General features: G+C 43.5%; 1 protein-coding gene and 1 long non-coding RNA gene across 7 annotated transcripts in view; one reads left to right on the plus strand and one right to left on the minus strand.

Annotated features, from left to right (window-relative positions):
- The window catches only part of CAMK1D (calcium/calmodulin dependent protein kinase ID), a 217509-nt gene that overhangs the window by 80432 nt on the left and 109270 nt on the right, over positions 1 to 27807 (minus strand). For both annotated transcript variants that reach the window (XM_059847499.1, XM_059847498.1), the window contains one exon: positions 5698 to 5772. In XM_059847499.1, the coding sequence (XP_059703482.1) occupies positions 5698 to 5772 (75 nt within the window). The remainder of the gene's footprint in view (positions 1 to 5697; positions 5773 to 27807) is intronic.
- Positions 1026 to 16625, plus strand: LOC132327861 (uncharacterized). 5 transcript variants are annotated; one of them, XR_009486632.1, is made up of 6 exons: positions 1026 to 1179; positions 4058 to 4125; positions 4334 to 4498; positions 10919 to 11048; positions 15282 to 15354; positions 15782 to 16625. It is a non-coding gene; the product is annotated as an uncharacterized LOC132327861 (long non-coding RNA). The 5 variants fall into 5 exon arrangements; XR_009486631.1 differs by lacking the exon at positions 15282 to 15354 and having other exon boundaries at positions 15782 to 16621; XR_009486634.1 differs by lacking the exon at positions 15282 to 15354 and having other exon boundaries at positions 16365 to 16619.

Consider the following 27807-nt stretch of genomic DNA (forward strand, 5'->3'; position numbering starts at 1 on the left):
GCTGGGCTGCTGCCCAGGGACTCTAAAATGCCTGGTCCTAGCCACAGCTGAAGGACAAGGAAGCAACAGGACTGCTGTTCAGGAAAAGGTGCTGTGTTTGGAGAAGACATGGGGACTAGGAGTTACCAAAAGTTCTGCCACAGCCAGAAAAAAAACAAGAAGAAAAATGAAAAGTGCTGAGGGCAGCTAGGACTAGCCAAGGCGCACACTCAAACTTTCAGGATCACACAGACTCCACAGGATTACAGGTGTCTAAAAGCCATTCTGGTGGTCAATCTGTGATCTGTTAATCTATTACCAATAAATTTGCCCATAGTCTGATCTCTACCCTGACATTAATCTTTTCTAGTCTGCTTATAACCTCTCTGCTCCTGGAAAAGGGGAGATCCTCCTTTGTATTTAGCACTGACCAGTGTAACCCAACTGATGGAATAATCTTTTTTTCCACAAAGGAAAAGATGTCAAATTGATACTGGATTAATGACTGCTACCTTTCTGCTCGTGAAGAGCCCAATATGCTTTTATTATCCATTTGTAAGGCCCTGGAACAGGCTGACCAGAGAAGTTGTGGATGTCTCATCCCTGGAAGTGTTTAAGGTCAGGCTGGATGGGGCTTTGAGCAACGTGGTCTAGTGTGAGGTGTCCCTGCCCAGGGCACAGGGCTGGAACTGGATGATTTTAGAAGTCCCTTTCAACTGAAATCATTCTTTGGTTCTATGATATAAATTCCATTGCAAATGCAGAGAGATTTCCTTCTTTTGCATAAAGCTTACACAAACCCCCCCAAGCAGGGGAATAAGCCTCACCTAAGGAATGTGGCATGGCAGATCTGTGTTTTGCTTTAATTAGCATCCTGATGTGATACTGGCTTGGCCTGCAGATCTCTGTTTTGTAACACACCGAGCCCTCACTAGGCTCCGTAAGGAACCTGGCAAACACAACACTTCCTTCCATTGTCTCCTGTTTTTCTTGGAGGCTGAATATTTTCATTGAAATGTCACTTACATGCACAGCTCATGCTCGGCTGCTCTCGGAGTGCACTCAGGCGTTGGGCTCTCAAAACACAAAGTGAATTCAGCACTTAATCACAGTGTAGCACTCTGCTTACTTATTAGCAAAACAGTTGAAAGGCAAAAGTGGTTCCGGTAATAACAAAGACTTGTGCAGATTTTACCACTGGTGAGTACCTGCCTGTTTGAGCTGCTTCCCAAGGCATTGCAGGGTTATGAGGTGCTTGTGTCTGGCAGGGTAGAGCTGATGGGAATGGGATACTGGGAATCTGAGCCTGCAAACTTGTGGGCAGAGCTTTCCTCAGTGCGTGACTTGCACCCGGCAGGAAGGAGCCTCCGTCATCTCAGCTTTTCTGGGACAGAAATCATCTGAATAATTCATCAGAGTTAAGAGATCAAGCTGGAAAAACTTCAGGGTTGGGGGTTTTGGCTCAGCTTGGGCTGGGTTTTTTACAAATGTAAGAAGAAGTACTTCAGGGTTGGGTGAAAGAGGATGTTCACTCTAAAAACTTGTTCTCAACAGAGACTCCAAAGCCTCAAAGACATCACACAGAAAATACTCTGGTTTCTTTGGAGAACCAGAAACAGCAGCTGACAGGATTTAGGTAAAGCAGTCCTGACAAGGGGATCAAGTCACAGGTGCTCCAAAGAGGTGGAACACTATACCAGGCAGGCATTAAGGTTTTCACTTTCTTTAACTAGATCCTAGTATTGATAGGAATTCCTCTGGATTTGTCAATATTCTTGACTCTGCAAAAAAATTACAATGAAACTCACAGGTGGGTCTTCAGCTTTGACCATTACTTACCCAGCTGCACACTACCCTGGGCTGCTCCATATGTTTTGGAGGGGCCTTTTAGACCAATTTTTAGCCTGTTTTCCAAAGGCAGTGAGGCAGTGACTCCACATCCTAACTTGCCAGCCCTTAGCAATTTCTGACCCATTGGATGAACTTCAACCAACTACGACAGAAGAGTAGAGATAGCAAAAATATTAAGCTCCTACCTTTCTTAAACAAATATGGATGAATAAAGGAGAAAAAGAAAATTACTGTCTTAATAGATTTTTAACATTGACCCATATTCTTCTGGAGAAGCAACAGCCTGAGATCCTGTGGCTTTGACTACCACAGGTTACACAAAAATCTCAGGGAAACCAAACTCTGCTGCTTCACACTTCAATGCAGGTGAACAATAGAGATGAAAATCAGTCAAGCCTGGGAAATCTGCTCTGATCTACACAGGCAGCACAGTCAGAAACAGCCTTTGTAAATGGACCCACAAAACTCAGCTGGAAAAGACATTTAGATTGGATTATTAGGAAAAAAATCTTCACTGAAAGGATTGTCAAGCACAGGAAGAGACTGCACAGGGAAGTGGTGGAATCACCATCTCTGGAGGTACTTAGAAGATGTGTAGATGTGGCACCTGGGGATATGGTGGGATTGGCAGTGACAGGTTAATGGTTGGACTCAATGATCTTTGAGGCCTTTTCCAACCTAAATGACTCTAAGATTCCATGTGTTTATGTAAATCCATTTTTATGCTTGATTTTCCAGCATGCAGAAAATGAATCATCAATACCCAAAGAGGCTGATTATGCTAATGAGACATTAGTAACTGACATCACCAACAACAACAGATTATCAAGATCTTTCCCTATACTGGCAGGTGAAATAAGGCAGATCATTTGTAAAATACAGTAAGGTAATTCTTACCAAATGACACCAACAGCAACCAAAAATCCTATAACTGTGCTTACTATTACACCAAAATTGTTTAATAAAACTATTTCTGAAAGCAATTTATTTCCCCCTGTCTTCTACAATATCCTCTGAGGAAATCTCAAGCAGTATCCAGAAGGAATGAAACTTTCAGAGTTTCATTTTAGTTTTTATCTTTGTTGCCTGTGTAGGTCTTAACAGTTACTATAGGAAATCCAAGCTTGGGAAGGACCAGATTTTTTCCTGGTTGGAAAGCACATCATCCTCATGGAAATATGACAAATGTTCTATTGTATTTTTCTATAGTGCCTGCAAAAGTTTGGCAGAGTCATCAGAGGAGAGGCAGTGATTATCTACATTTGTAGATAATACATTTGTAGATAATTCCCCACCTACATTTGTATTTGGCTTTGCAGCTGCACCAGTGACCACCTCACACCAAAGCTGAGCTACACTGCTGGGAGTCAAAGACAGCAAGGAGTCATCCACAACCTAGCCAAGCTTAGAAACACTGAGTAGGAATATCTTGCATTTTGGGAAAATAAATAAAGAAAAAATAGCCCAGCCCTTTTTAAGGAACAGTATAACCCCTGGAAACAGAAATTCTGAGCTGTCAAATCCAGCAGTCTCCAACCTGGACTTCTGGTCTACCTTGCACTAAGAAGATTGTGTCAGTTTGAACAGTTCTGTGCTGGCTTGTACACAATATATGTGAAAACAAGGTGGTGAAACCAAAGCCAGAGATCTTATTTCCCCATGGACATACTGGGAAACATGCAGGGCAGATTCACCAACAGCTACGTAACCCTGGGAAGTGCTCCCAGGGGGGACTGGCAGGAACAAATTAAGTGTCAAGTAGACATGGACAGCTGCCTCTTAACCTCCCTTCTTTCCAACTCCAGCACAGACACTGAGACCTTTACTTGCCCATATCTTTGACAGAATAAATGAGGTGTGATATTTATCCTTCAAGCTGCCCTGCTAACAAGCATGGCTTTCATGTAAAAGGAGATGCACTCAAGGACAAACATAAACAGGCAGGCTTGCTGTGCCTTCAAAAACCTTCTCCCATAGAGGTCTTACGAGATGCTCAGGGGCTGTAATGTGAATTTTCCACAACACAGCAAGGAGTGCTCTAAAGTTTGGTAATGAAAATGCTGTCCACATCACAAAATAATCCTTGGAAAGTATTAGCTAGAGTCCACTTTGCAACCAATGACCCAGGGAAAAGGACAAATGGATTTGAGATTTGTTGTGCTCATGATACTGATCTTCGAGTGGCCCTGATTTTGTCCCTTTTTTTTCTTTTTTTTTTTTTTTCCAGTCTAAATGTAGCTTTCTCAAAGCTGCTTGATCAGAACCCTTCTGCTTCACAGAACCCAAGTTTTAAAGGTAGGCAAAATTAGGAGAAATTGTTTAGGAGAAGTAAACAAAAATGAGAAGCTGAAAAACCCACAGGGAATCTAATAATAATCAGAGCAGAAATATAAACAAAAAGATAAGATACTTCATGCTGTGCAATGGTTCACAGCCATTGTATCAACAAGTTGGTGTTACCTTGGAAACAAGAGATTATCCATACATGCCTTCTCCCAAACAGGAATCCATGAAAGGAGGCAAGCAAAATAGATTTTGAGCCTCCTGGACTTTGCAATGTTGCCACCCAACTCTTGATACCAATTGATCCCAAGCCTAACTATTGATGAACACTCAGAAGCAGTGCAGAGGTTGCACCATCCTTCATGTGACATCCAAAGAGATGAGGGTGAGTACCTCTGGCTTGGAGTAACCTAAATACTCAGGGTGAGTACCTGAGCAACATGGAGGGTTCTTGTCCTCTCCACCTTGAGATAACACAGCACTTTCCCAAAAAAGTGCAGAAAGATTATTCCCTGCATTCAGTTTAGTGCTCTTGGTCTATCTTGTAACACAAGGCACAGCTCTTTGTTGGGGCTGGGGACTGCCTGGAGCTGCCACCCCAAATGCTGCTGATGGGCTCTGGCTGCTGGCTTCAGCTGGGCCTCTCACCCCACTGGGCATCAGTGGACCTGTGTCCCCCTGGAGCAGCTAAATGCTTGACCTTTGGAAAATTAACTGCCTGGGTTTACAAGTACAGCTATAACAGAAAGGATAATTCCCTAGGAAGTGTTGAATGGTGAGCAAGTAAAAATTTATACCAGGATATAATCAGCATCACCTCTCCTTACAGAACTACATTTCAGATAACCCAAATACCTGGATGCAAGCATTTTATAAAAGTGATGATTACACCATATTAAACAAGCTACTAATAAGTAGGAATAATATCTATTTATTTTTCTGAAGACATTAAACAAAACTAAGGATTTGTAAATCAACTTATCACAAAACTGGTACTTCCCACAGTCCAGCTGGCTTGTTGGAATTTGTACAACACTGATGTTCCTGTGCAAGTCCTTTTGCAGCACTCTGAACTGAGATGTAGGGCTACAAAAACACACTAAGAATTTACAGGATGTTATTTTCCCCACAATGCCAACACAACAGCTTCTGAAGACATCACCATGCCTCGACCTTACCAACAGACAGGGGACCAGCATTTTCCCCAAGGGCTTCCCCAGAGGTATTTAACCCCAGAGCTGCCTCTGTCAGATGCTCCAGGCTTCCCTATGGCACATCTGACTCTTCTCAGCTGTAATTCACTCCCCTGCTCTGTCTGTTCTGCTCTTTTTCTTTATGTGATCTCACAAAACCACTCTGGTTTGATTTGGGTGAGACTAGTCACAAAACAATTTAATTCCCAATTTTACAACACAGCACATCACAGCTAGAGGTCTGGTTTTGACCACCCTCCAGGGATTTTGCAGTCTGTAGCACGTGAGACAAATACCTCTTATAAATCCCATTTTTTGGGTTAAAGAGCAAAACCAGAGCAAGAAGAGTTGGCAACTTTGATATAAAGACTTCATTAGGTTCAGTACTTACAACTGCATGACCAAATATAAATGGTTTGGACTCTCATAGATGTCTTCCAGAGCAACTATATTTTCATGCTTGATCCTGAAAAAATACAAGATAAGAGAAGATGAAAAAGTGATTTTCTTTTTTTTTTCACATGACTGCAAAACACAGAGCTATTTTTAGTTACACAATACTTGTCATTGTTTTATTCGACATCACAAACTTTTTGCAAGGATGTGTAGCAATAGAACAAGGGATAATGGCTTTTAGCTGAAAGGGTAGATTTGGATTAGATACTAGGAAAAAATTCTTTACTGTGAGGGTGGTGAGGCACTGGCACAAGTTGCCCAAGGAATTTGCAGATGCCACATCCCTAGAAGTGTTCAAAGCCAGGCTGGACAGGGCTTGGAGCAACCTGGTCTAGTGGAAGGTGTCCCTGCCCAAGGGAAGGGGATAGGAACCAGATGATCCTTGCTGTCTTAGGGCCCTTTTGACAAAAGTAAACAGTCCAAAGTGCTTCGCAGCCCAGAATACAGTTATTATTCAGAAAAATTTATTTCAGTCATCTCTGAGGCCAAAATGTGTAACAGGTAAGTATCTGAGGCACTAGAGGTATTCAGTTCCTGTGTCAGAAGAATGAAGATGGTTGGTTGGAGGATGAATTCTCAGGACAGCTTTGCTGCAGGGTGCAAGGGAGTGGCAGAGGTAGGGTGCAGGCTGGCAGGGAGAAAGCAGGGATCTGACCTCCTGCACAGGGAATCAGCAGCTGTATGACAGCTCCACGCTCCTTCCCACCAAATTCCTGCTGCTCTGATGTTAAGCCTGGTCTTGATGCCTGAATTTCCCTGCAGCACCATTAAGCACTTTGTGCACCAGTTCTAAGAGTCTTCGTGGCTTTTTTACATCCTCACCATTCCCACCAAACCTCTTGCCAAAATTCTAGCTCTAAAGAGAAAAATCATCTCTACAAGCACAGATCTAATTAGCTACCTCAGCAATGCCTCTATGGGTTTGTTCCTTAAATGTTTACAAATAATTTGCAAAGGATATATTTAACTTGTGCAGATCCTGAAGAGAGTATCCCAGTGCAAGCCCAGGGAAGAACATTAATTACACCAATTCCAAACAATACATTAAGAGCAAGAGAAAGATGGAAAATTCTAAGAAGAGGCCACTCATTAAGCAACAGATGTGTTCAGAAGGAAAGTAAACATGCATTGTCAGCAAATGCAAAACTCTCTGCATGTTTCTAGGTTCAAGTAGCTTAATTAAGATGCTTAATCATGTGTCAGGACCTTATCCTCTATGGTCACAAGTGTCCTAACACCTGTGTGATGATGTGGAGAGCAGGAGGTCCATTGTGCCCAGAAGGATCTTTCCCACAAGCATAGAAACTAATTCAATTTCCTCAGAATTCACTGGAAATATTATGACTGACCTGAATTTGTGCCCCTAATCAGTCATCAAAAGCTGTGTTCATGCAAGGACTTTCACACACAGGAAATTTAATGTCAACAATAGGCAAACTCAAATGTAATACACTGCAGGACGTTACAGCAACAAACACATGACTTGGCTCTTCATCCTAACTAAATGGCTGGAAAATCCCATGGTACTTTAGCAAAATTTCCTGGTAGATTGCATCACAAATTAAATCCTTAATATTTGCAACAGGAAACCAGTACACCACCCACTTGGCTTTACTCAGCAAATATTTGGAAGCATTTGTTTGCTGTGCAGGTCTAGTGCCTGGTCCCTTCAAAGGTTAGTTAGGGCAAGGGCAGGTTTGCCTTGTTTAGTTTAGTTGAAGGTGTGTTAGAAATGACATTTCAAGCAATTAGTGATTTTTAATGAAAGCTATTATATTTATTTATCCATTTTCCTTTTTGCACCTTAGAAATGACATTTCAAGCAATTAGTGATTTTAATGAAAACTATTATATTTATTTATCTGTTTTCCTTTATGCACCACACACATTCACAAGATGCTTTGTGCTCCTCCTGCCATCATGATGATGGCAGTTTAATCAATCTGCCACAATGTTTAAAGCCTCTAGTTTAGTCTGTGGTATGGTTTTGTGAAAAACGCCAATCACTTGTTTTTAAAATTTTAAAAACTTTATTGATAATAAAATGGTTATAAAAATAGCAGTATAATTAGAGTAATAATAGTTTGGGCAATTTGGATTAGGACAGTATGAGACAATAAAAACAAAGAGTTACGGACTTCTGGGTACCTTTTCTGGGCAAAATAAGCCAAAAAAAGGACACACGTTAACAAAGGATTAACCCTTAAAAACAATAGCCCATTGAACATTCATACACCTCTTACATGATGCATAAATTCCATTCAAACACAGGATTCTGTCTGGTCAATGTCAACTTCTTCCTCTTAATCCTAACAGCATCTTCAGGGCTGAGCGGGGCGAGAAGAAGTTCGTTTTTTCTGATAATGGAGCAATAAATTCTCTTTCTCTGAAAGATTCAGGTGTCCTGTGGCTGCTATCTGGTGTGAATACCTCATTCCTTTCTTAAAAAAATATCCCACATACATAGTTCCTATTTTAACTACAAAAGTTACCTTTTAACTACAAAACTACATTTACCATACTATTAAAATGTTAATACAGCACTACCAATCAATACAACATAATACATAGAGTAAATATCTGGTAGAGCCATATAATATGTATTTTTCACAGTTTTCACCATGCATTCACTACTGCTTTGCATTTCTAGTTTTGGGAAAACACAGAGGCTCCCCAAAGCAGCCTCACCATCACACACAGGATCACCCACACTGAGCAGCCAGGGAGGCAGAGGCTGGGAAGAGCTGATCAGAGATGCAGCACTGAGCAGCCCCTCTCCCCTCCCTGATGTGCAAACCAAACTGACACAGCACCCTGTGCTCTGCAGGGAGGGCAAACTGCTCAGTGCTACAGAGAAGGGGGAGAAAAAGCTTAGTCCCACCCCTGCAGGGTCCTCTCTATTGAACCCATCTGTCCCCCCTGAAATCAGAGGCAGGATGTGAGCATGTGGGAAGACAGAAAATACGAAGTGTAATCTGGGAGAAGACAGCTGAAGAAGCTGAATCACCCCCAAAGGACACAAGGAGCATCCCTCAAAGGGATGATGGCATTTGGAGCACGATGTCCCTTTGGGAGGTGGTGTCTGTACATACCAGCCACCCCAGCTGCTGGTGGTGCTGTGTTGGGGAAGATGAAATGGGAAAGCCTTATAAATATGATTGCCTGGCAAAAGATTTTGAGAATATGGAAATATAAGCGAGATTGAAATGAAAGCAAGCTTTGAGATACCTTAGTTACTGAACAACTGGAAAACAACGGTATGGCAGGCTGAAAGTAATCCCCTGTTGATGAAACAATACCCTCTGCTTGCAGACAGGTCCAAGGGTTAGAGCACACCCTACTAGCTTAGCAGAAGTGGTCCAAAGAGTAGTTTTTAGGGTTTAAAATGTAATGCAGTATGGTGATGTAATGATTCTTATAGGCTGTATGTAAATGCTATAGGATTTGTATCTTGTATTAGATTGATTAGTGAGAATTAGAATATTCGACGCAGAAGAAGATTTATGGTATTGTAACAGGAAGTTCTCTCTCTTTTACTCTTTTGTCCTCTCTCTTTTACTCTTTTGCTCTCATCTGTTTTACCACGCTCTTGCCTTCTCTCTCTTTACCTCCCTCTCCCTCTCTCAGGCCGGCTCCGAGCTGCAGCTGGCAGCTCCCAGCAGGGCCCTGCACCCAGGCCCTTGGCAATAAACCACAAGTTCCATGACTGTTGGAACCCAGGAAATTCCTCTGGCTGCCCTGGAGGACTTGAGCCCCTGCCTAGGGGGCTCAGAGACCTTGGCACTGAGCCCAAGACCACTGTGCCTTTGAGTTAGCCCTTGGAAAAAACAACTGCCAACCTTTATATGAAGAATTACAAGTCAAAAGAGTTTAAGTAGAATAATAGTTAGTCAGTCACGGAGTGAAAAATAGATTTTTGGAGTTTTTTAGAATAGGAGTTCAAGAAGCAAGACAGAAAAATCTAAGTGTGTCCTGTCTTTCTCCTTCTTCTTCTTCTTCTTGGCCTCCATCTTCTACTGTGATGGTGGCACTTTTAGATTAGTTTAGAATAGAAGCTCACTATCTAACATAGGTGATAGGTATTGGGAAGTTATGGTAAATAATGTACATGTAGCTTTTAGTATAAAAAGACAACACCAGCCCAAGGTGGGCAGTGTGCCTCAACCCGACCTGCCAGACAGACCTGCGGCGGGTCGGAGAAAGAATGTTACAGATAAGAAATAATAAGCAACCTTGAGAACAAGAACAGAAAAAGTCCTGACTCCTTCTTCGACTGCTGGGCTGGGAAAGTAAGCCTGTATGTATCTCAGAGTCACTCTGACCAGTAGAGATTCTGAGACACGACCTGGCTTCAGAGATCTCTCGTCCATCCGTCCTGACCGTCCTACCCCCCGTTGCTCCTACACTGCTGCACTCCAGGGGCATGATGAGAGGGGAGGAGGCATTTTCCCCTTTGCCTCAGCCTCCCCAAGACCAGCAAGGCCTCAGCAGTGGTGTCATGCAGTCTTTAATATCCCTGGTCAAGTGCACATCACACACCTGCAAATGAAGCAGCTTGTCCTGCACAGCATTCCTCTACTCGGAGGAGCTCTCAAATGACAAGCTGTTAAAAGGAAAATGGAATTCAAAGTTTAAAAATCAACAACATGGAGATTACTTGGGGTGAAACCCACAGTTTAGACAAATTTGGGGATTGTGTTGCTGGAGCTGGACCAGAACAGCCGTGGGGTTCCCAGAGATCACTGCTCCTCTGCCACTCACTCCGGAAATTCACACAGAAATCCATGTGCTCCTTTCTTCCCCTTAAAGCACGAGCATGCAATTGCTTACAGCCCTGATACACAATAATTAATCCTTCAAGGATGAACAACATTCATTTCAGTAACACCCTGGGGTTTGGGCAAGCAGGTGTGGCATCACCACAATGTTTTGTTGGTACCACAAAGTCCAGTGGGGATGGAGCAAATTTGTCCCACTCCTCTGCAAGCAGATCAGCAGTGCCAGATGTGAGTAACAGGCAGACACTCCCTCCCTCCCAGGGATGCTTGGGTACATCAAGAGCCAAGGAAAGCACTGTGAAGTGGCAGCTACTCACTGGTAACAGATCAGAGGGATTTGGGGATGGGTTAATTAACTCCACTTTTATCCCCTTCTAGGAGCACCAGGCGAGTCTCAAAGGTTCAGAGGATTCATTCTGCTAAGCCTCCAAATGCATGCAGCCCTGCAGAAATACTCACTGGACTGTCTGATCTACTCAAGACCTGACAGGATTTATTATTTTAAAAGGTGCTGCTCTCACTTTACAGAAGGGGGAAACTACAAGTTTTTCTGTAATCACCAGCGAGAATGGAGCAGAGAGGGCCAAGATTCCTCAATCCCAGAGTAATATCTTAATCAGTGGCCATAATATTTCAATTCCTTCTCCTTCCTACCTCAGTGAGAGAATCTTAACCCCAGTTCTCTGCAGACCTTTCCTTCCCTCTGTCCTCCCTCTCCAGACTCCTCTGTTCCCAACATGTGGCTCCCACCCTGCAATAGATAAATCTGCCTGATCTGCACAAAGCAGCTCACTGATGCTTTTAGGGTACATGATAGTGCAGTATTGGGGCTGTAGCAGAGGGGACATGGACATGGGATGGGGTGACAGCAGTTCCCACTACTTGTTTCCAAAGAAAAAAGCTCTGAAAGTGAACATCAAAGCATGGACTTGCTTAAAGCAAATTAGATCCCATTATGCAAATTGATATGAAATAAGAAAAATTGCCCATGCCACCTTTTCCACCTCCCTTTCATCACATTTGCTATTTTTCCTGATGTTCCCCCTCCATCCTGGCAAACCCCACGTGCTGATTGCATCTCCCACATCCCAATGTGTCCCCAGAATTCCTCCATCTGTGGCACCATGGGCAGGTGCCACCTCCAGCCACCACTGCTTTGTTCAATTTCAGGAATGCTCTGAGGCCATTAGGCCATTATACAGAAAGAAGTTGTCTAGAATTAAAAATACAAATAAAGAGAGGCTAATTATTTTAATTATTTTTTAGATTCAGGACTTTTCACCCTACAATTCTCACGTGATGCTGCAATCCATGGGAAAAAGAAGAGGAAGACAAATCTAGGAGTGAGAATCAAGGGAATTTAGGTATACAAAAAAAACCAAAAAAACCCAAAAAAACAACATAAAGAGGGATTAAACCTGGCAAGAAACTATGAAAACAAACTATGAAACTACAGAAAGAAAGGACGGATTCCCCCTGTTCAGAGCAGCTCTGGGTTGGATGCTGTGCCTCAGGCAGACACAAACCTTGGGGCTCAATGCAAAATTATCCAGCTTCCCCTCCAGACTTTCAGTCTATGATTCTGCCATGTGCTCTTACAAAGGGGTCAATGACACAAATGAATGAAGGCAATGTTGTGCTCAAGCAATATTTTAACACACAGCCAGCCAAGATTTAAAGTAGCAAACTGAACTGGGCAACCAAGGACTTCAAGTGAGTTTTCTGGGCAAGGCAGCTGTGCAAACAAGGGCTGACAAAAGAGTGCTTGATCTGCAGCAGATCCCAAGCACAGACTGGTCCCCTTTGCTTCCTGTGGAGACATTGCATGAGAGCATTGATAGGGGAATTGTCATTTTTCTCTGACAGCTACTGCTGAAACACAGAAACTCCCACTTCCAAAGAGGCTGAAACACACCCCCAAAACAAGATCTGACACGACCAGGGGTGACATTTGGCTCTGCTCACCAGTTTCCATCAAACCAAATGGGCTGTGCTGCAGCACTGGAGCGGTGATAAGTACATGGCATGGCACCTCAGTGATGCTAAAATCCTCCCTTGCCACTGGCTGGCACAGAGGCACCATGTCCTACTCACTTCCACCAGAAGTGCACAAGCCCCCATAGGTCCAGATCTAGGTCTAATGGACAGTATTCACTTCAATGTTTGCCAAAAAAATATCTAAAAATCAATATATTCCATGGGCTTTGGCAGGAGATTGCTTTTAAGAAGCGAGGAATTAAAATTTGGAAGTTGATGTACAATAAGGGAAACCAAATCCTTTAATGCCTGAGCTTTCTGTACATCTCTGCTGGCTCCTGACCATCCCAGAGGCCAAAGAGCTGGCATTAAACCTGCTGTGTGCTGCCATGGATCATTAATTAGAGGGGCTGCCCTCTGCACAGATAAAAGCAGAGAACCCAGACTTTACTGTTGCTTTGGCTGCTGATCTGCCAGGAGAGCACGTGATGCACCCCAGCTACAAACCACAATAGAATCACTTACATTAATATCTGTCATATTTAACACCAAAAACCAGGCTCAGTTAGAAGAATACCATACAAAAACCTTGGGCAAACACAAGAGCTGCTTAAGTAGGGCAGGTCCCCCCCACAACAACTCTTTCCAAGTCAGTGTTGCATTTGCAAGACGTGACATTTAATGCTGCACCTCCACGAGCAGCACATGTCAAGGGTAAAATGCCACAAGAAAGCAGGAATCATTTTGCAAAAGCCAGAACTAACAAAGCATGAGTCTGTAAGGATTCGTGGCTTTGAGTAACCAAATGTCTTTGAGAATCAATGTTCCATTATTCCCACACGTACCCTGGAGAGAGTTTTGCCAGCAGCATGAGGGTTGATGAGTTCACCAGCTGGCCAAGGGAAGTGTTTAAACCACAGTTTCTGCTGTGGAGGGCACTGCAAACTTACCTCTGCTCAGCTGTCTCATTTGTTTGAAATGAGTCAATAATTTCAACTGATAGTAGGATAGTCTCATGTCACCACATTTCTCTTCACAGAGAAAAGCAGGGCACAATTCTTCCCAAGAATATTTCTAGGTTTCACATTCTCTGAACCTCAGAGAAAGGAAAAACAATTCTTATCTCATTTGCTGTGCCTGTGCTGTGCCAAAGTAGAGTAAATATGGAGCTTGTTTACCCAAAGTGATGGTGTTTTGTTTCCTTGGCCTATCAGGGCCAGGTGTGTGTGTGTGTCGGGACTGTCGGCTCACAGTCATGAGATTCTGTGCAGTGGAGTGCAGTGGAATGCTTGGCAGATTCAGTTTAGATATAAAGTAATATGATACAGAATAATATAGTATAATAAAGTAAATAATTAGCCTTCTGATAAGATAGAGTCAGATGCATAATTCTCTCCCCCTCATCAGGGGCAAAAATATCCTCTATAGTCTCACACATGTTCACAGGGAGTGATCAGATCAGATTGCTTTCCACTTGAAAGAAAATGACCCAAAAATCTTCACGATGGCTCAGAAGATGTGAGGATGCATGGGAACAAGCCAGCCTGATCTCAAGGAGAAACTGGCAATTCTGCCAAGAGGGAAATGGGGCAGAGTGAGATGGCTGGGGTTGGTATGGGGAAGGAAACTGGTGGCTGTCCTGGAAATGGCTGGCTTGCTGCAGCAGAGCTCTGCCCACCATTCCTGCTCCCAAAAACCATTCCAGTGCTGATGCTGTGTGTGGGACTTGCACTGCCTTACCTCAGTGCCATTCTTGTATGAGGGCCCCAAAGCTGACACCAGGATTGGAGCCTCACCAGGGCAGAGCACAGAGGGACAGCCCTATTCCTGCTGGCCACACTAGTGCTGATGTTTGGGGTATGAAAGGGAGGGAGGACAGCGTGGTGCCTCACATCATGTGTGTCCCATTGATTTCCAAGGTTCCAAATTGTGAGAGGATACCAGACTGATGTCACCAAGTCAACCACCCTCCCTGAAATGGGCAGCTGGAGGCAGCTTTAGAAGAAAGGTGGAAGGTTTAATGACCCTGACATTCATTTCTACTGCCTCATATACCCACAATGTCCTCTCACCACAGCCAACAAGAATGTGGTGACAACTTCTGTGGCTTTGGTCCCCACCATCTCAGGGCAGCAGTCTCCCCCTCTCCCCCTCACAAACACTCATGCAAATAATGCAAAACTCAGAGAAGCCTCGGCTCAGACATGGAGCAGAGATGTGACCCAAACCAGGCAGATGTCAGTTGCTCAGCAAAGGTGGCTCTACAGAGTCTGCAAATCCAAAATATCTGGTTTTTCTCTCCTACTACATTTATATTGCTGGTGTTTTTTGAAGTTATGTCCCTAATTTGCCTATTGGAAAGAGCTGGAGGGGGGTTACTGGATTCAGTACTGAATATTCCCTTGCTTTAAAAATAAAACAGAGCTCATTTTTATATCTGTAACTTAGAAATGGTGCTACATCCCCATGCCAGACATTGTTTTTTGACCTCCTCTGATCTCCTACCACTGATACCTTTTGTTCCCACCCACATTACACATCTTGCCTTGCTTGATCTAACAGCTGGGCAAGGGACAGCTAATTCCAGCTCAAAGCCAGATGGTTCAGTGTCCATATGCTGACTGCCTGGCCAAATTACTTAAATCTCTGTGGCTGGAAGGACAAGGAGGGGTCACGTGGGGGCTTCAAAACACAGACTATTCGCAATACAGGAAGGAAATTAGTGACTTCACTAATATTTTTAGGATCTCTGTGCTTCTGCCAGGTTTATCTGGTCTGCTTTGGGAAACCAGATAGAAGAGAAAGATCCTGGATGCCTTAGAAGATGGTACCCAAAGGTAAATGTGGAGGGATGAGTCGCTTCATAACCTTCCCTCCCTGTGATTGAAGAGGAGACTGTGACAAAAAGCTCCAGTGTTGGTAGCAAGCAGCAAGTGGCTCAGAGCAGGTGTCTGAAGGAAGCAGGAACAGTCAAAATTCAGAAGAGAGATGCTCACCAAAAGACCTACTTCTATTAGCCTTACTTCTATTAGAAGATAGTGGTGATTTTAAAATTAACATGGTTTCCAGTTTAGTTTTTCAACACTTTAACACTTCAATTAGGCATGAAATATTCTGTATGCAAAGCAATGGGCCAGGATGGGATTTGTCCTGATCCAGTATCCTAGCAGGATGCTGAGTGATTGGAAGAGAAAGGACAGGGAGGTGTCAGGACACCTTGTCTCATGATTATACAACTTGACCTCTCTCCATTTCATTTTCCAGATCCTACCCATCGCCTCTACAACCTCCTGTTAGTCTGGAGTGATGACCCAGAAATTATTCCATCCATTCCCATGGTCTTTCTTCCCTAGCACTGCATGTCTTCTATAGCAAATCCCAGCCTCATGTACCACGAGCATAAAATGTTCTCATGAGATTTTGCAGTGATAAAGTCAAGCTGGAGATGTTCCACGGGTGGAAACCTGAGCTGTGTAGTTAATCAGCTGTAGCACTAACTGGCTGTGACAGAACCCACCCAGATACACCTTGAAATTTCTGATCCCTGCTCTATCTCATTTTAAACTTCCTAGTGAAGTCACAACAGAGCTCAGACAAAAGCTGAACATCTTCAGCACAGATTTTAACCAGGCACCGGTGGAACTGTATAACCCCCCACGAACATAACAAATTAATTTAGGTACTTTGAGGATAACCATGAGTGATTCCTGGAATTTTCAGGTGAATGCTGCTCAGCAGCCATTCAAGGGAAAGAAATTCAACCTCTGGGTCTTCTACTACTAAAACTTGCAGCACTAGTGTGAAGACAAGGTCCAAAAAACATTCTGAAATCCTTGTATTCCTGCAGAATGGGCAGCCCATTCAAGGCAACAGGAATATCCCCGTGTCAGTGCCATTTCAGGAATATCCCTGACTTCCACAAGAAGCAGACCAAACCATGGGAATGATGGTTTCCAATTGGTGGATCCCAACTGGCAGCAATCAAAAAGCTCACAAAGCTTGAGCAGAAGCCTCCAGGCTGTTTAATGTGAAACACATCAAAACAAATATTAATGATTAATTAATCATTAAAGGTGAAAAAGATAAAAGCAGTGTCTGCAAGGATTTATCTCAGACAAAACCAGTGTACCATGCTTTAGTTCTTGGCAGCAGCCCTGTTTTTGCAGTGTGGAGGACTGTGGATTTGCATGTGCAGCCAGTAATTAGGGATGATTCCCACTCCCTTGCATGGGAGACTGAGGAGCCACGTGCCTTAAAGGTGGTGAGCACTCCTGGGCTGAGGTGGGCTGCTCTGGAGGTGTTTCATGAACATACAAGCAGGCTCTGCTTGCAAACACCCTGAAAAACGGGAGGATTGACACTCTTGGAAGGGTGATCTGGCTGCAGCCAGAGCAGCCATCCTTGTACATTGCCTCACAAAATGAGAAGATCTTGTTAGTTTGCAGTGAATGAAGAGCTGCATAGCTGGTGTAACACTGTGTGGCCTCCTGGCTCTCAGATGAGTGCAGTGTGTACACATCCACTCAGTTCTATCTGAAACCTGGCAGCAGACACTCCACCTCTGAAAAGAAAGCCCTGCCATCCGTGCAATACCCATCTGACACAGACACAGGGCTGGTGTTGTCTCCTGTTATCTCCTTCACTGGTTTGAATACACACTAATGAAGGGTGAATGCTGTGACACCCACTCACCTGCACAGGTAAGTTACACAGGAGCATGGAAAAATGCCTATTCAGACAAGCACAGAGTTGAAAGGTATAACAAAACCAGGTACTTCATACCATCACATGGGGAACAGATGTAGCTGTCACCCAGATGTGACAGAGCTGGGACTCCCAGCTGTGACTTTTACAGCATCTTTACCTGTTGGGTTACCCCAGAAGCTAATGCATATGGGTGAGGGGGAGCTGAGCTGCTAAACATAAGGACAAGTAAGAGCACAAAGGCAGAGATGGTTTATGCACTCAGAAAACACTGATATAACCAAAAAGACACTTTGTCTCACAGCAGGAAGCAGGGCTATGCTCTACAGTCCCATCCAAAGAGGTTTATGCCTCAAAACCACATTTTCTCCACAAGAGAAGCAGAAAAGAAAATGGGCAACCAAGCACAAATGACATGCTGAACACAAATTTCTTGTCCCCCAACGAAGCTGAGTCGTCCTCTGCATGCTCATCTCTGCTGATTGCTGCTGGGCAGCCTAGAAAATCACAAGCTTTGATTGAGTCTCATCAGACTGGTGTGCATGTGACAATTAAAGCAGATTACAGTCCCTCAGTGCCATGCCAGTGGCCAGCAGTGTCACACTTGCCCAGCTGCAGGTGCCTCCTGCAGTGAGGAGCAGCAAATGCCCTCCAGAATGGTCAGAGCCCCTGTGTGTGCAGGGGGTACAGTAAAAAAACACTTTGCCTCTCCTGGCAGGTGTGGGTTTGGGTTTGGATCAGGTCTTGATGCATTTGTGTCACTGGGGCCACTGTGCACCAGCAGTGCTTGCCTGCTCCCTGCCCACCTGGCTGGCCCAGGGCCACCTGCCCAGGGAGCAGGGAAGCCTGGCAGACTGGCATGCTGGAGCACAGCTCTCCTGGGGCTCCTGGGCAGCCCTCAGCTGGCATCCAGGCAGTGGCTCTGACTCAAGTACTCAGTCTGCTGGGACAAGCCACATGACAAACTCAGCAGCAGCAACCTGTGAGAAAACCCCCAACCCCCTCCTTCCCACCAGGCTACTGGGAAGCCAATTTATTTTATTTATTGAGACAGAAGCATAAATAAGAGGCTAGGCAGGTTTCCACATTTCATCATCACTGTATTAGGACACTCCTACACAGAAGACTGCTCCCCCAGTTGCCTGTGGGAAGTGCCAATAGCCCTGGGCTGAGTCACAGACACCCTGCACCATCTAAAAGAGGGGGAGCTCTGCACAGGGAGGGATTGGTCTCAGAGGACAGACCTTGCCACTCCATGCTCATGATGAGTTACTGTCCTCAGTCACAGAGCGTGGAAAACCAAACTGAAAGGCAGATCCACTTCTCCTGACACTTGTGTGACTCCTGGAAGTCCCAGCCCTGCTCCTCTGCACAGCTGTAAATGACATTGGTAACACAGCTCCAGCCCTCCAAAACTAAACCTGCCATTTCCAAGCTGGAGTGAAGGCCACTGATCTTCAAGTCTGGTTTATTTCCAACCCTCCCAGACCCCAGGGACAAAAAAAAAAAGTCTTCTACTTCCACTGCCATTGGGTTTGCTTTGCATGTGGTCCTCAGGAAAGAAGCAGTGGGAGAGAATAGGAAAAATCCCTTCCAGCAATGGGCAGAATTAATAATGGAACAATTCAGCTGGGCTAAATCCTGGAATCATTAATCAGGCAAGACTGCTGGGGGTCTCACTTGGCTGCATTCACGTCTTGGCAGCATCACTATAAAGTCCAAAGTAGGCTTGAACTCAATACATCAAGTGGCAGAAAAGTCATTTAACCAGAACAATATAATTAGCAGAAATCTGTGTTAATAAGGATGCATTTTGCTTGTGTATAACAGCTAATTGGTTTTTAACCAGGTGAGAATAAGTTTGAGAAGCTTAATCTCCCCAGTTTTACAAAGGATATCATAAAGGGGGTCTAATTAAAAATTAAATAGTGAAGTTCATTTATTCCTGTTACCAGTGTGGAGCATAGGGACCCTATGTATAGATTGCTATTTTTAGGAGAGAGAAACCTGGATTCACAAATGTTCCCAGAGTGCCTTTGGAGAGGTAGCAGAGGAGTTTAAACCAGAAGCCAGCTCTATACTTGCAGCCACTTGCCAAGAAAAGAGGACTAGAAGCTGCAGTTCCCTCCTTTCTTATGGCATGCAAGCATAATTTTTAAAAACATTCACTCAGTAGCCAAGGACCAGACTTCTAAAGATTATTAGGTACCATATGATGCAAGTAACTTCCTACAGTAACTAATCATCAAAGTGCTTTCAAACTTCCTCCTGGGTATCTTCAGACAGCTAAATATATTAAAAATATATATCTAAAAGATTTTTAAGGGTAATATAGGCGCTGAAGGGCTGGAAGACTGGAATCTTTCCAGAGTCTTGAATCCCTAATAACCACTGCAGAAAGAATTTATGTTTTTTAAGTAGGTCACTGTGGCACTGTCCTGCAACAGAGCTGGGAGGTTAACAACACCAATATTTCAGACAGCAACAAGCACAATATTAATGTCATAAGCAGCAATTAGTGTTAAAAGACAGCAAATCCTTCATGTAAAATAAATGCATGTCTAGCTGTGGAACAGTAGGGCTAAAGAGCAATATTGCAATGACATGTGGTTATTTTTCCATTATTCTAGCTAGGTTTTACCACTGCCCACTGACTTTTTGCAAGTCATGATGAAGTAGAAATGAGAATAAAAACACTTTGAAAGCAGGAGTTAATAAATGTGCTTCAAAGGACATAGATAGCAAAATTTCTCTTTGCCAATTCCTTGTTTTCATTCATGCCATTAAGAAGAAATCAGGATGAAAAAGTGGGTTGTTTCATGGCATTCAGGAAAATGTTTTCTAACCAACTGGCTTATAAACTACAGTTGTATAGATTTCTAATATTTTATGCAGCCAAGTCACACATACAAGTCACACGTGGTGACTCATTTTTTCCTAAGCAATACATCTAATTAATTCAAGGTATTTAGAATGAAAGGTAGCTATTAGATGAAGACTAAAATAAATGGTACTAAATGCAGCCTTACTGTTGATGGACACAGGGCATTCTGGTAACATCCCCTTCTCTGCTGTGCTAAAAGCTGTGTTGCTCCCCATGAATAAAACTGAATTAATAAATGAAAGCTGTATCCTGAGTAAAGAGCATCTGCCAATAGAGATTGTCAGGATGATGCTGGAGGACCCTTAGGACAGCAAATACATTTTGTTTCACAGTTTTGATCTGGGTGGAGCATGTGTGTGGGTAGAAGGTATGCTGCAGCTCAGCCTTTGAGGCAATTCAATGCTTGGCTTCTCACAGGAAAAAAAAAAGGAGTTACAAAGCAAAGGTGTGATTTTACAGCATTCACTCCTGCCTATTGTCTGCTTAACTGGAGTCATGCATTCATTTATGATACATCATGAAACAGTCATCAGCCCTCTCTTTTATCATTACCTCAGCTTTATGTGGCATCAATAAATCCAGTGCCTTGTCACAAATTGCAAGTGTATCAGTGCTTCCTAGATGCTGAGCACAACAAATAGAAAATGCTGGGAAAGTAGTTGGTGATGTGATTAGCATCACAAACTGATGAGGTTGGAAGTTCATTTCTAGATGAATGTACACATTCTCACGGGTTTATCATCTGTGATCTGGTGATCTCTCAAGAGCTGGATTTGGAATAAAATTTACAGAATGTCTCAATTCTGAATGCAACACAAATGCAGGCACAGATGTTCCTATACAATCCCTAATTTGTGCTTTAGATTAAAACCTAGAATTGCACAGGTCCTTATCAATTATGTGTCTTCTCATGTGTCACACTTTCCTGCACAGTGGCCCTTGAAGTTCAAATCCAAACTGCATCAGAGTACCAACCTGACCAGCATCCTGTCCTAGTCTTTTTTGCCCTGTTTTATTGCTCTATCCATCTAGTTACACTTCAACTTGTGAATTACTGCATTATCAGGTTACTCTGTGTTCTGGTGGGATTTTAAAATAACAACAAATTTGATGCAAATAATTATTTCCTCCAGCCAGGAGGGCATTTGTGTGCTCTCAATAGGACAGTAAGAGAGAGGAAGTTACCTGCTGAGTTAATGCTGTGGCTCTGAGTTTCCATTAACCTTCTAACTTCAGCCATTTTTCATTATGAAATCATGAACTTAAAACCAAGCACACAGAAAAGTGTACATTTCTCCCCACTCACACAGCTCTGAAGTATGACTGGAAATGCTGTTTTCACCCTTAAAAAAGATCCACCTTTGACCTAGGAATGAAAGCTGCAGTTTGCAAAGCCAATGGAATTTGTTTAAGAAATTTTTGAGGATTTCCAAGGGGGCTGGAGTTAGCTTGGAAACATGTTCTGGCTGGCACCAGCTACCAGCAAACACTGTGAAAAATACTGTGGAAATGTTTAGGAGAAAACAAACATGAATCCATATGCCCAAAATACATTTGGGCTTCTGTGTGTGGCTTCATGCCAACTACTGGGCACACTGAGAGGTGCAAACTGACTGCCAAGACACCAGCCAGAAACCTCCAGAGACACCAGACACCAAGGAATGTCCCTGTGACACCCTATTTGTCTTTCTGAGAGGGATAACCAAGTGGAAGCAGTCATTTGGGATGGGCAGGAAAATGTCAGTTCTTACTCCAAGGACTCACACCTGCAGATACTCAGAGGATAAGACAATCAAACCTCGTGTCTCTGTTCACACCTGAGCTGCTCCACACAAGGCTGGTGTCAGAGCTCTGAGCTGGTTCTGGTGACACCACAATGAAGGAGGCAAGCAGACTCCCCAGGGGGCAGACAGGTTTCAGTGACCTCAAACCAGGCCTGTAATTCCAGCCAAGTCACACTGTTGAAATCCAAGGTACAAAACGTGAGCAGTTCCTCTTGCATCAGTCATGCATGTGCTCAGTTCAGACAAATTCACTGTTACCATTTGGATTAACAGGCTGCTGAGCTATGCTTTGCAAGCTCCATACCAGATACAGGTGGGGCAGGTGAGCCTCTGTTTCTAAAATGTCATTTTGCTTTTGACAGACATAAATACACTTCTGAGTAGATAACCAGAGTTGTCAAATCTCACAGTACTTGATCATACAGCGTGAATAGTTAAAACACTTAATCTCACATTAGCCTAATTGTTACTCACTGTCTCCTGCTTTGTCTGCATTTCTGGTTTTGTTTCTATGTCTTATTTTCTCCTCTGCTTTGAGCTGCTTCCCCCCCATCCATTTACTCTTTGTCAGAAGCCCACCTGAAGGTGGAAAACTCTTTTCCTCCCTGTGCCAGCTGTCTCACACACACAAGTCATCTCTGTGGCTGCTGCTTGCACCAGCCCTGCTGTGTGGTGGCAGCAGGTCACAGTTTACAAAGAGCTGTGTCTCCATTTGTGCTGTCTGGGAGACCCTGCTCAGGGGAGCAATCAGGAATCAAATAAGGAGAAGGGAAGAGTCACAAACATGCAGTCTCAGTTACTGCAATCTCTTCCTCTCTGGCCTTTTGCATTCCCTCATGCTGCTGCAGAGCACATTTCCCACCCTGTGTTTTTCACTGGGCACATCTCTGCACTGTTCATTGCCTGTTCTCTCTGGCCATGAGACTTCCATATGTGGTTTTAAGGACCTTCTTAGCCCATTCCCACCTTATCTATTGCTCCCCCTGACCCTTGAATCCTGCACTCCTGGTGCCACTGTCACTGGGAAGGGTGGAAACACCTCAGAGCAAGAGCTCTGTAGCCTGGTGGCAGGCAGTAAAGCCAGCAGCTTAATGGGACCTGTGAGCTGCCAGGAGTCTCCAAAGGAAGGGAGTGCACAGCCACAAGCAGGAAGCCCCTCTCAGCTGGATACCCACCTCCAGCAAGGACAGCAGGGCTCCTGGGTGAGCAGAGGCTGCTGAGGCAGTGCCCAGAGGGGCACTCTGAGCTCCAGAGTGGGACAGGAGCTCCAGCACTGCCTTTGCCTATTTCTGTGCATATCTCCATCCAACATTCTGACTTTCTGGAGGGCTGCTCTCAGCTCCCAGCTCCCTCTGCAGACCATTTCCTCAGGCCTTGGAACACATGAAGGCAATCTGCATCCTAACCTGGCTCTCAGGGTTTCCTTTTCCTTCCAAATAACAATTCTACAATTTGAAGGTGGGACTTGGCCAAAGAGCTCTGCAGATAAACAACTTCCATCTCTTTTTTTTTGCCAAAATAACTGTCCTCTTGGGAGGAAGAACACAGATGCCTAATGGCCCAGAGGAACTCAGCTTTCAGTAGATTAAAGTAAAAGTGGCCCCTAAAAGTGGAAAAAATTCACCCAGGGAAGGGACTTCAGCCTGAGAAGGGAGTGAGACCTCTCTCAGCACCCACTGAGAGGGATTTGCCTGCTGGGAACAGGGCCTGAGCAGAGCAGCCTGAGGATGTGCTGACCCAGCAGGCCAAGAGCACAGCTCCTTGAAAACCTCCCCATCCTTGCAGAAACCCCAAGGAAGGAATCTGCCTTCTGAAATCACTGTCAGCTGCCCCCCAGGGTGAACCCACCCCTGTGCAAGATCCTTCCTAGTCCTAGACTTCACCTGGGTGCATGTCTGCTGTGAAAAGCATTTCTAAAGATGGTCAGAAAAAAGCTAGAACATAACTCTCCATCAAATACTGCTAACCTCTTCCAGGACTAAAACTTCTCCTTGTTTGCCCAGTGGCCCACAAAAATACTAAAAAGAACAGAGGAATCTGAAATTCAAACAGAGAAATCTAAAATTAGCTACCAAACTTCAAGCAGGTATGTGCATGACCTGTGTTTTATAACCCCAAAAACAAAGTGATTAATACCTCTGCTGAATTTGCCAGAAACTGGCAATCCCTCATCCAGTTGGTGCATTACTCAGACTTTGTGGTGATGGTTTGCAGTATGAAACAAGATGGATATGTGCACACTCTCTCTGCTCACAGCAATCCCTTGACTACATTAATCCTCCTTTCCAAACAGGATTTACTTTTCATCATTTTATAAACAGGCTGGGTGGTGTTGAGGGTGAAATGTCCACCCACAGCAGGGAGTGAGGCCAGCAGCTGAAATCAAGAGGCCAGTTCACTCACTGAGCTTCAAATCATGGTCCAGAGCTGATGAAGAAGGCTCCACTTCCCTGTCCCTCAGCAGAACCACCTGCTCCCATCTCAAGAAAACTCACAACCTGACTTTTTTGGTCAAATACTCATGGATTTCTAACACAGAAACCTATGATGTCCAGGTGACCCCCTTGAAATGGGGACTGTTACATATTTTCCAATACCAATGCATTTTTTAAGCATTAAGTATATTTGAAATAATTTCTAAGGATTCAGTATGATCAAGTACACTGGCAGATAAAGAGGATCCCTCCCATGTGTAGTGCCAATGGTCACACCATCTTTCATCCAATGAAAAACCAAGCAATATCCTTCTCTGGGGATAGGGATCCATGGCTCACATAAACCTGATAAGATGGTACAACAGCTATTTTAAGACATTTTAACAGAAAATATGCCTTTACTTCTCATAATCATAAGCTTCCAGATCCTCTGGCTGATCCACATAAAAAAACTTCAAGAATCCCACTGGCACTGTTTGCAAGCTGCTCAATCTCATCACTGATTACATCCAGTCAGATTTTGTTTCAGAAACAACCTTGGTGAAGTAAAAAAAATTAAACAAATGTAAAACTACTGCAGCTAGGAAAAGTTTTAGAGCTCAATTCTCCAAACAAAGTATTCTATCAGATCATTTAAAAGGAAGGTGATACAATACTTCCTTGTCGCAGCATTTATTATTTGTTTAACTAAAGGTCAGCAAAAATAATAAAAAAAATCTGTTGTCTCAGTGACTACAAAGGCAGATTTCAGGCCTGGGAATCTATTCCACTTTAGAAGAAATAAATTCATGCCAACAACCAGGACATTTTGCCAAACAATTCTTTCACTTCTCTCACCTCTCTCTGGGTTGAAGGTTGTTGGCTAAACCCTCTTGCCCCATAACTCCAGAGTGCAGATTCCTTGTTTTCCTGACACCTTCACACAAATGGTCTTCCACTTCTGGCACCTCTCAGCCTTTTTTTTTTCCTGTAGACACTGAGTGTGGGAAACACTACTTATTTCTCAACAGCTCTGTGACAAGCAAGAGAACAGGTTGAAACCTGGAGCCCACCCACCTTGAAAACCTTCCTCCCAGTGCCTGCTTCTGATGGAGATTCCTTGACAGCACCATTCCCCAACTATCCTGTGCTCACCCCAAAGCCAGGGTTATCAGATCTGCAGCAGCCTTTTTGGAACTCCTTTTAATTTTGAGAAATCTTAGCTTTGCCCATCTCCTGAGAGCTGAGGAAATGTGTATTTCTCCACTAAGAGTCCCCTCTACTCCCTGTTTATTCGAGGACATTTTCTCCCATAGTGCCTTATCTTTGCTATTGTTTCATGGTCTAATTACTTCCCTTCTGAGAACCTAATTTAATTTATCTCCTTGGAGTCAGGCAGGATCATATCAAATATGTAAACTCAGCTGGGCATGACATTCATACAAACAACAGCTCCGCCTGCACACAGTTCCTGCCCTATCACAAGCAACCCCACTTAGAAAAGGGAAAGAGCATTTGTTGAAAGTCCCCATTTATTGACATTATTGCAGCAATCTTGTACTGTGCAAACTCAAGCTACTGCTAGCCAAAGCATGCTGCAGTTTCCTCTGAGGAAACTAAAATATTTTCTGATGAAGAATAAATAATCAGCTTGGAAAGCCCTGAACAAAGAAGCCTCTGACTGAATTCTAATGGAAGGAAATGGTTTAAGCAAGTGTTTGTTTTCTGAAATGCTAACAGGTTTCTGGTGGTGATCTGTACTGATCCATACAGTGCAGTATAGCTGAAAATGGCTTTTTTCCCCATTTTCTCTGCTCTTTATATTCCTGTGCTCTTTGCTGGGTGTCTGTCTAGGTTGGTACCTCAAGTGTTGCTGTGTTTGGCCCATTCCTGGGTGTGTTGCCAGGATGTTGTGGCTGCAGTCAGGGGTGACATTCCGATGTTTTGTTAAAACATGGAAGAACAAATCAGATGACATGGACTTCAAATGAAATCTTTATTCTCTCTCTGTTACTAGTATGGACTGTGGAGATCATGTATGTTGGGATGTTGTGTAATGGTTGCTTCCTTCAGGCAGGTTATTTTCCTTTCAGAGTGTGAGGAAGAGGGGTTTATGTACCCAAAATGCATAACAGAACTGACTGAAAAGGTCCATACAAATAGAAGGAATACAGCCTTAACCTAGATAACTAGAAGGAAATTTCATTTAATTATATAGCCAACTTTTGACTAAATTGTTTCAGATTTTTTTTTAAAAATTAAAGCATAAAGAACATTTGGGAAATTCTTAAGAGACACTTAATAAATTATACAGAGTAATTAAAGCCATAATCTCAAACATGCTGAAAGGGAGACCTTCTAACTCAAGTAGTCAACACATGGAGTAAAAAAGTGAGCTCAAATTGAAGCTGCTGTGGTTATTATCCCCCACACAGAAGAGCAGAGAATGCTGTTGCCCAGGGTCTGTAACTCACTCAGCATCCCTGCTGGTGGCATGGCAAAGGTAGGGGAGGAGAGCTTCAGAAGAACACACACAAGTGTTTAGCAAATGCCAACTTGTCTGCTGGTCTGACACTGAATCCAGATTGGCTTCACTTCCATCTCACACTGCAGAAATCAAAACAGCCTATTTGAAAATAAATATGTCATCTTTGAGGCCAATTACATTTTGTAAACTGTGACCAGGGGAAGGAGAGAGAATCAGAAGTTTCATAATTAAAGCTGACTGCAATCTAAATTACGAAGAGATTTTGGCTTGTCTTGATTGCACATTCCCCAAGGTAAAACTCTAATGACTGCCTGATCTGGATCTCCCTCTGTACCTCATGTGTGGTTTTCAGGATGGTGTTACCATCCCTCCTGCAGAGATGGGATGTTCCAGTTTAGGCTGTAGGGTCCCCTGTTTTTACCTTGACAGGAGAGCCCTGTTCAATCCCCAGATGACATTACAAGTGCTCACCTGCTAAAATATGCATGGGAAAAAGTAAATAATAAAAGCAAAAATCATAAAGCAGAGGCCAACTGATGAGCAAAACACCATTTTTGCAATTTGGGCAGACACTGATCCCTGAGATAAGGATCTTTCCTAGGAAATATCACACCCAAGGTCTTACTAAATTCAGGGCAAGCAAAGCAGCATGCCAAGTATAAAGACAAGCTGTTACAATTTCAGGACATTTTTTTCATGCCAGTGCCAGTTTAACATGTGTCCCACCCTATAAAATTATTTTCTATTGCTTCTTCCTATGTGATACCACCTCTAAAACAGCAATTAGAGGACGTGTTTGTTTAGAGGAACGCAAATTACTGCCTTGCTTCAGGGCCTGCTTAGCATGTCAAGTTATCCTGAAACCAGAATAAAATCATCAGTGAAAAATAAATATTCTGTGTACAGTTTCATACAGAATGTAACACCTCCCTCCAAGGTGCTCATGCATCATTTAGTGCTTAATACATTCCCAAGAAGCAGGAAATAATTCAGACAAGCATCAGCACTTAACCATT

Source organism: Haemorhous mexicanus, chromosome 5 (assembly GCF_027477595.1).
Source record: "Haemorhous mexicanus isolate bHaeMex1 chromosome 5, bHaeMex1.pri, whole genome shotgun sequence".
Classification (NCBI taxonomy): Eukaryota; Metazoa; Chordata; class Aves; order Passeriformes; family Fringillidae; genus Haemorhous; species Haemorhous mexicanus.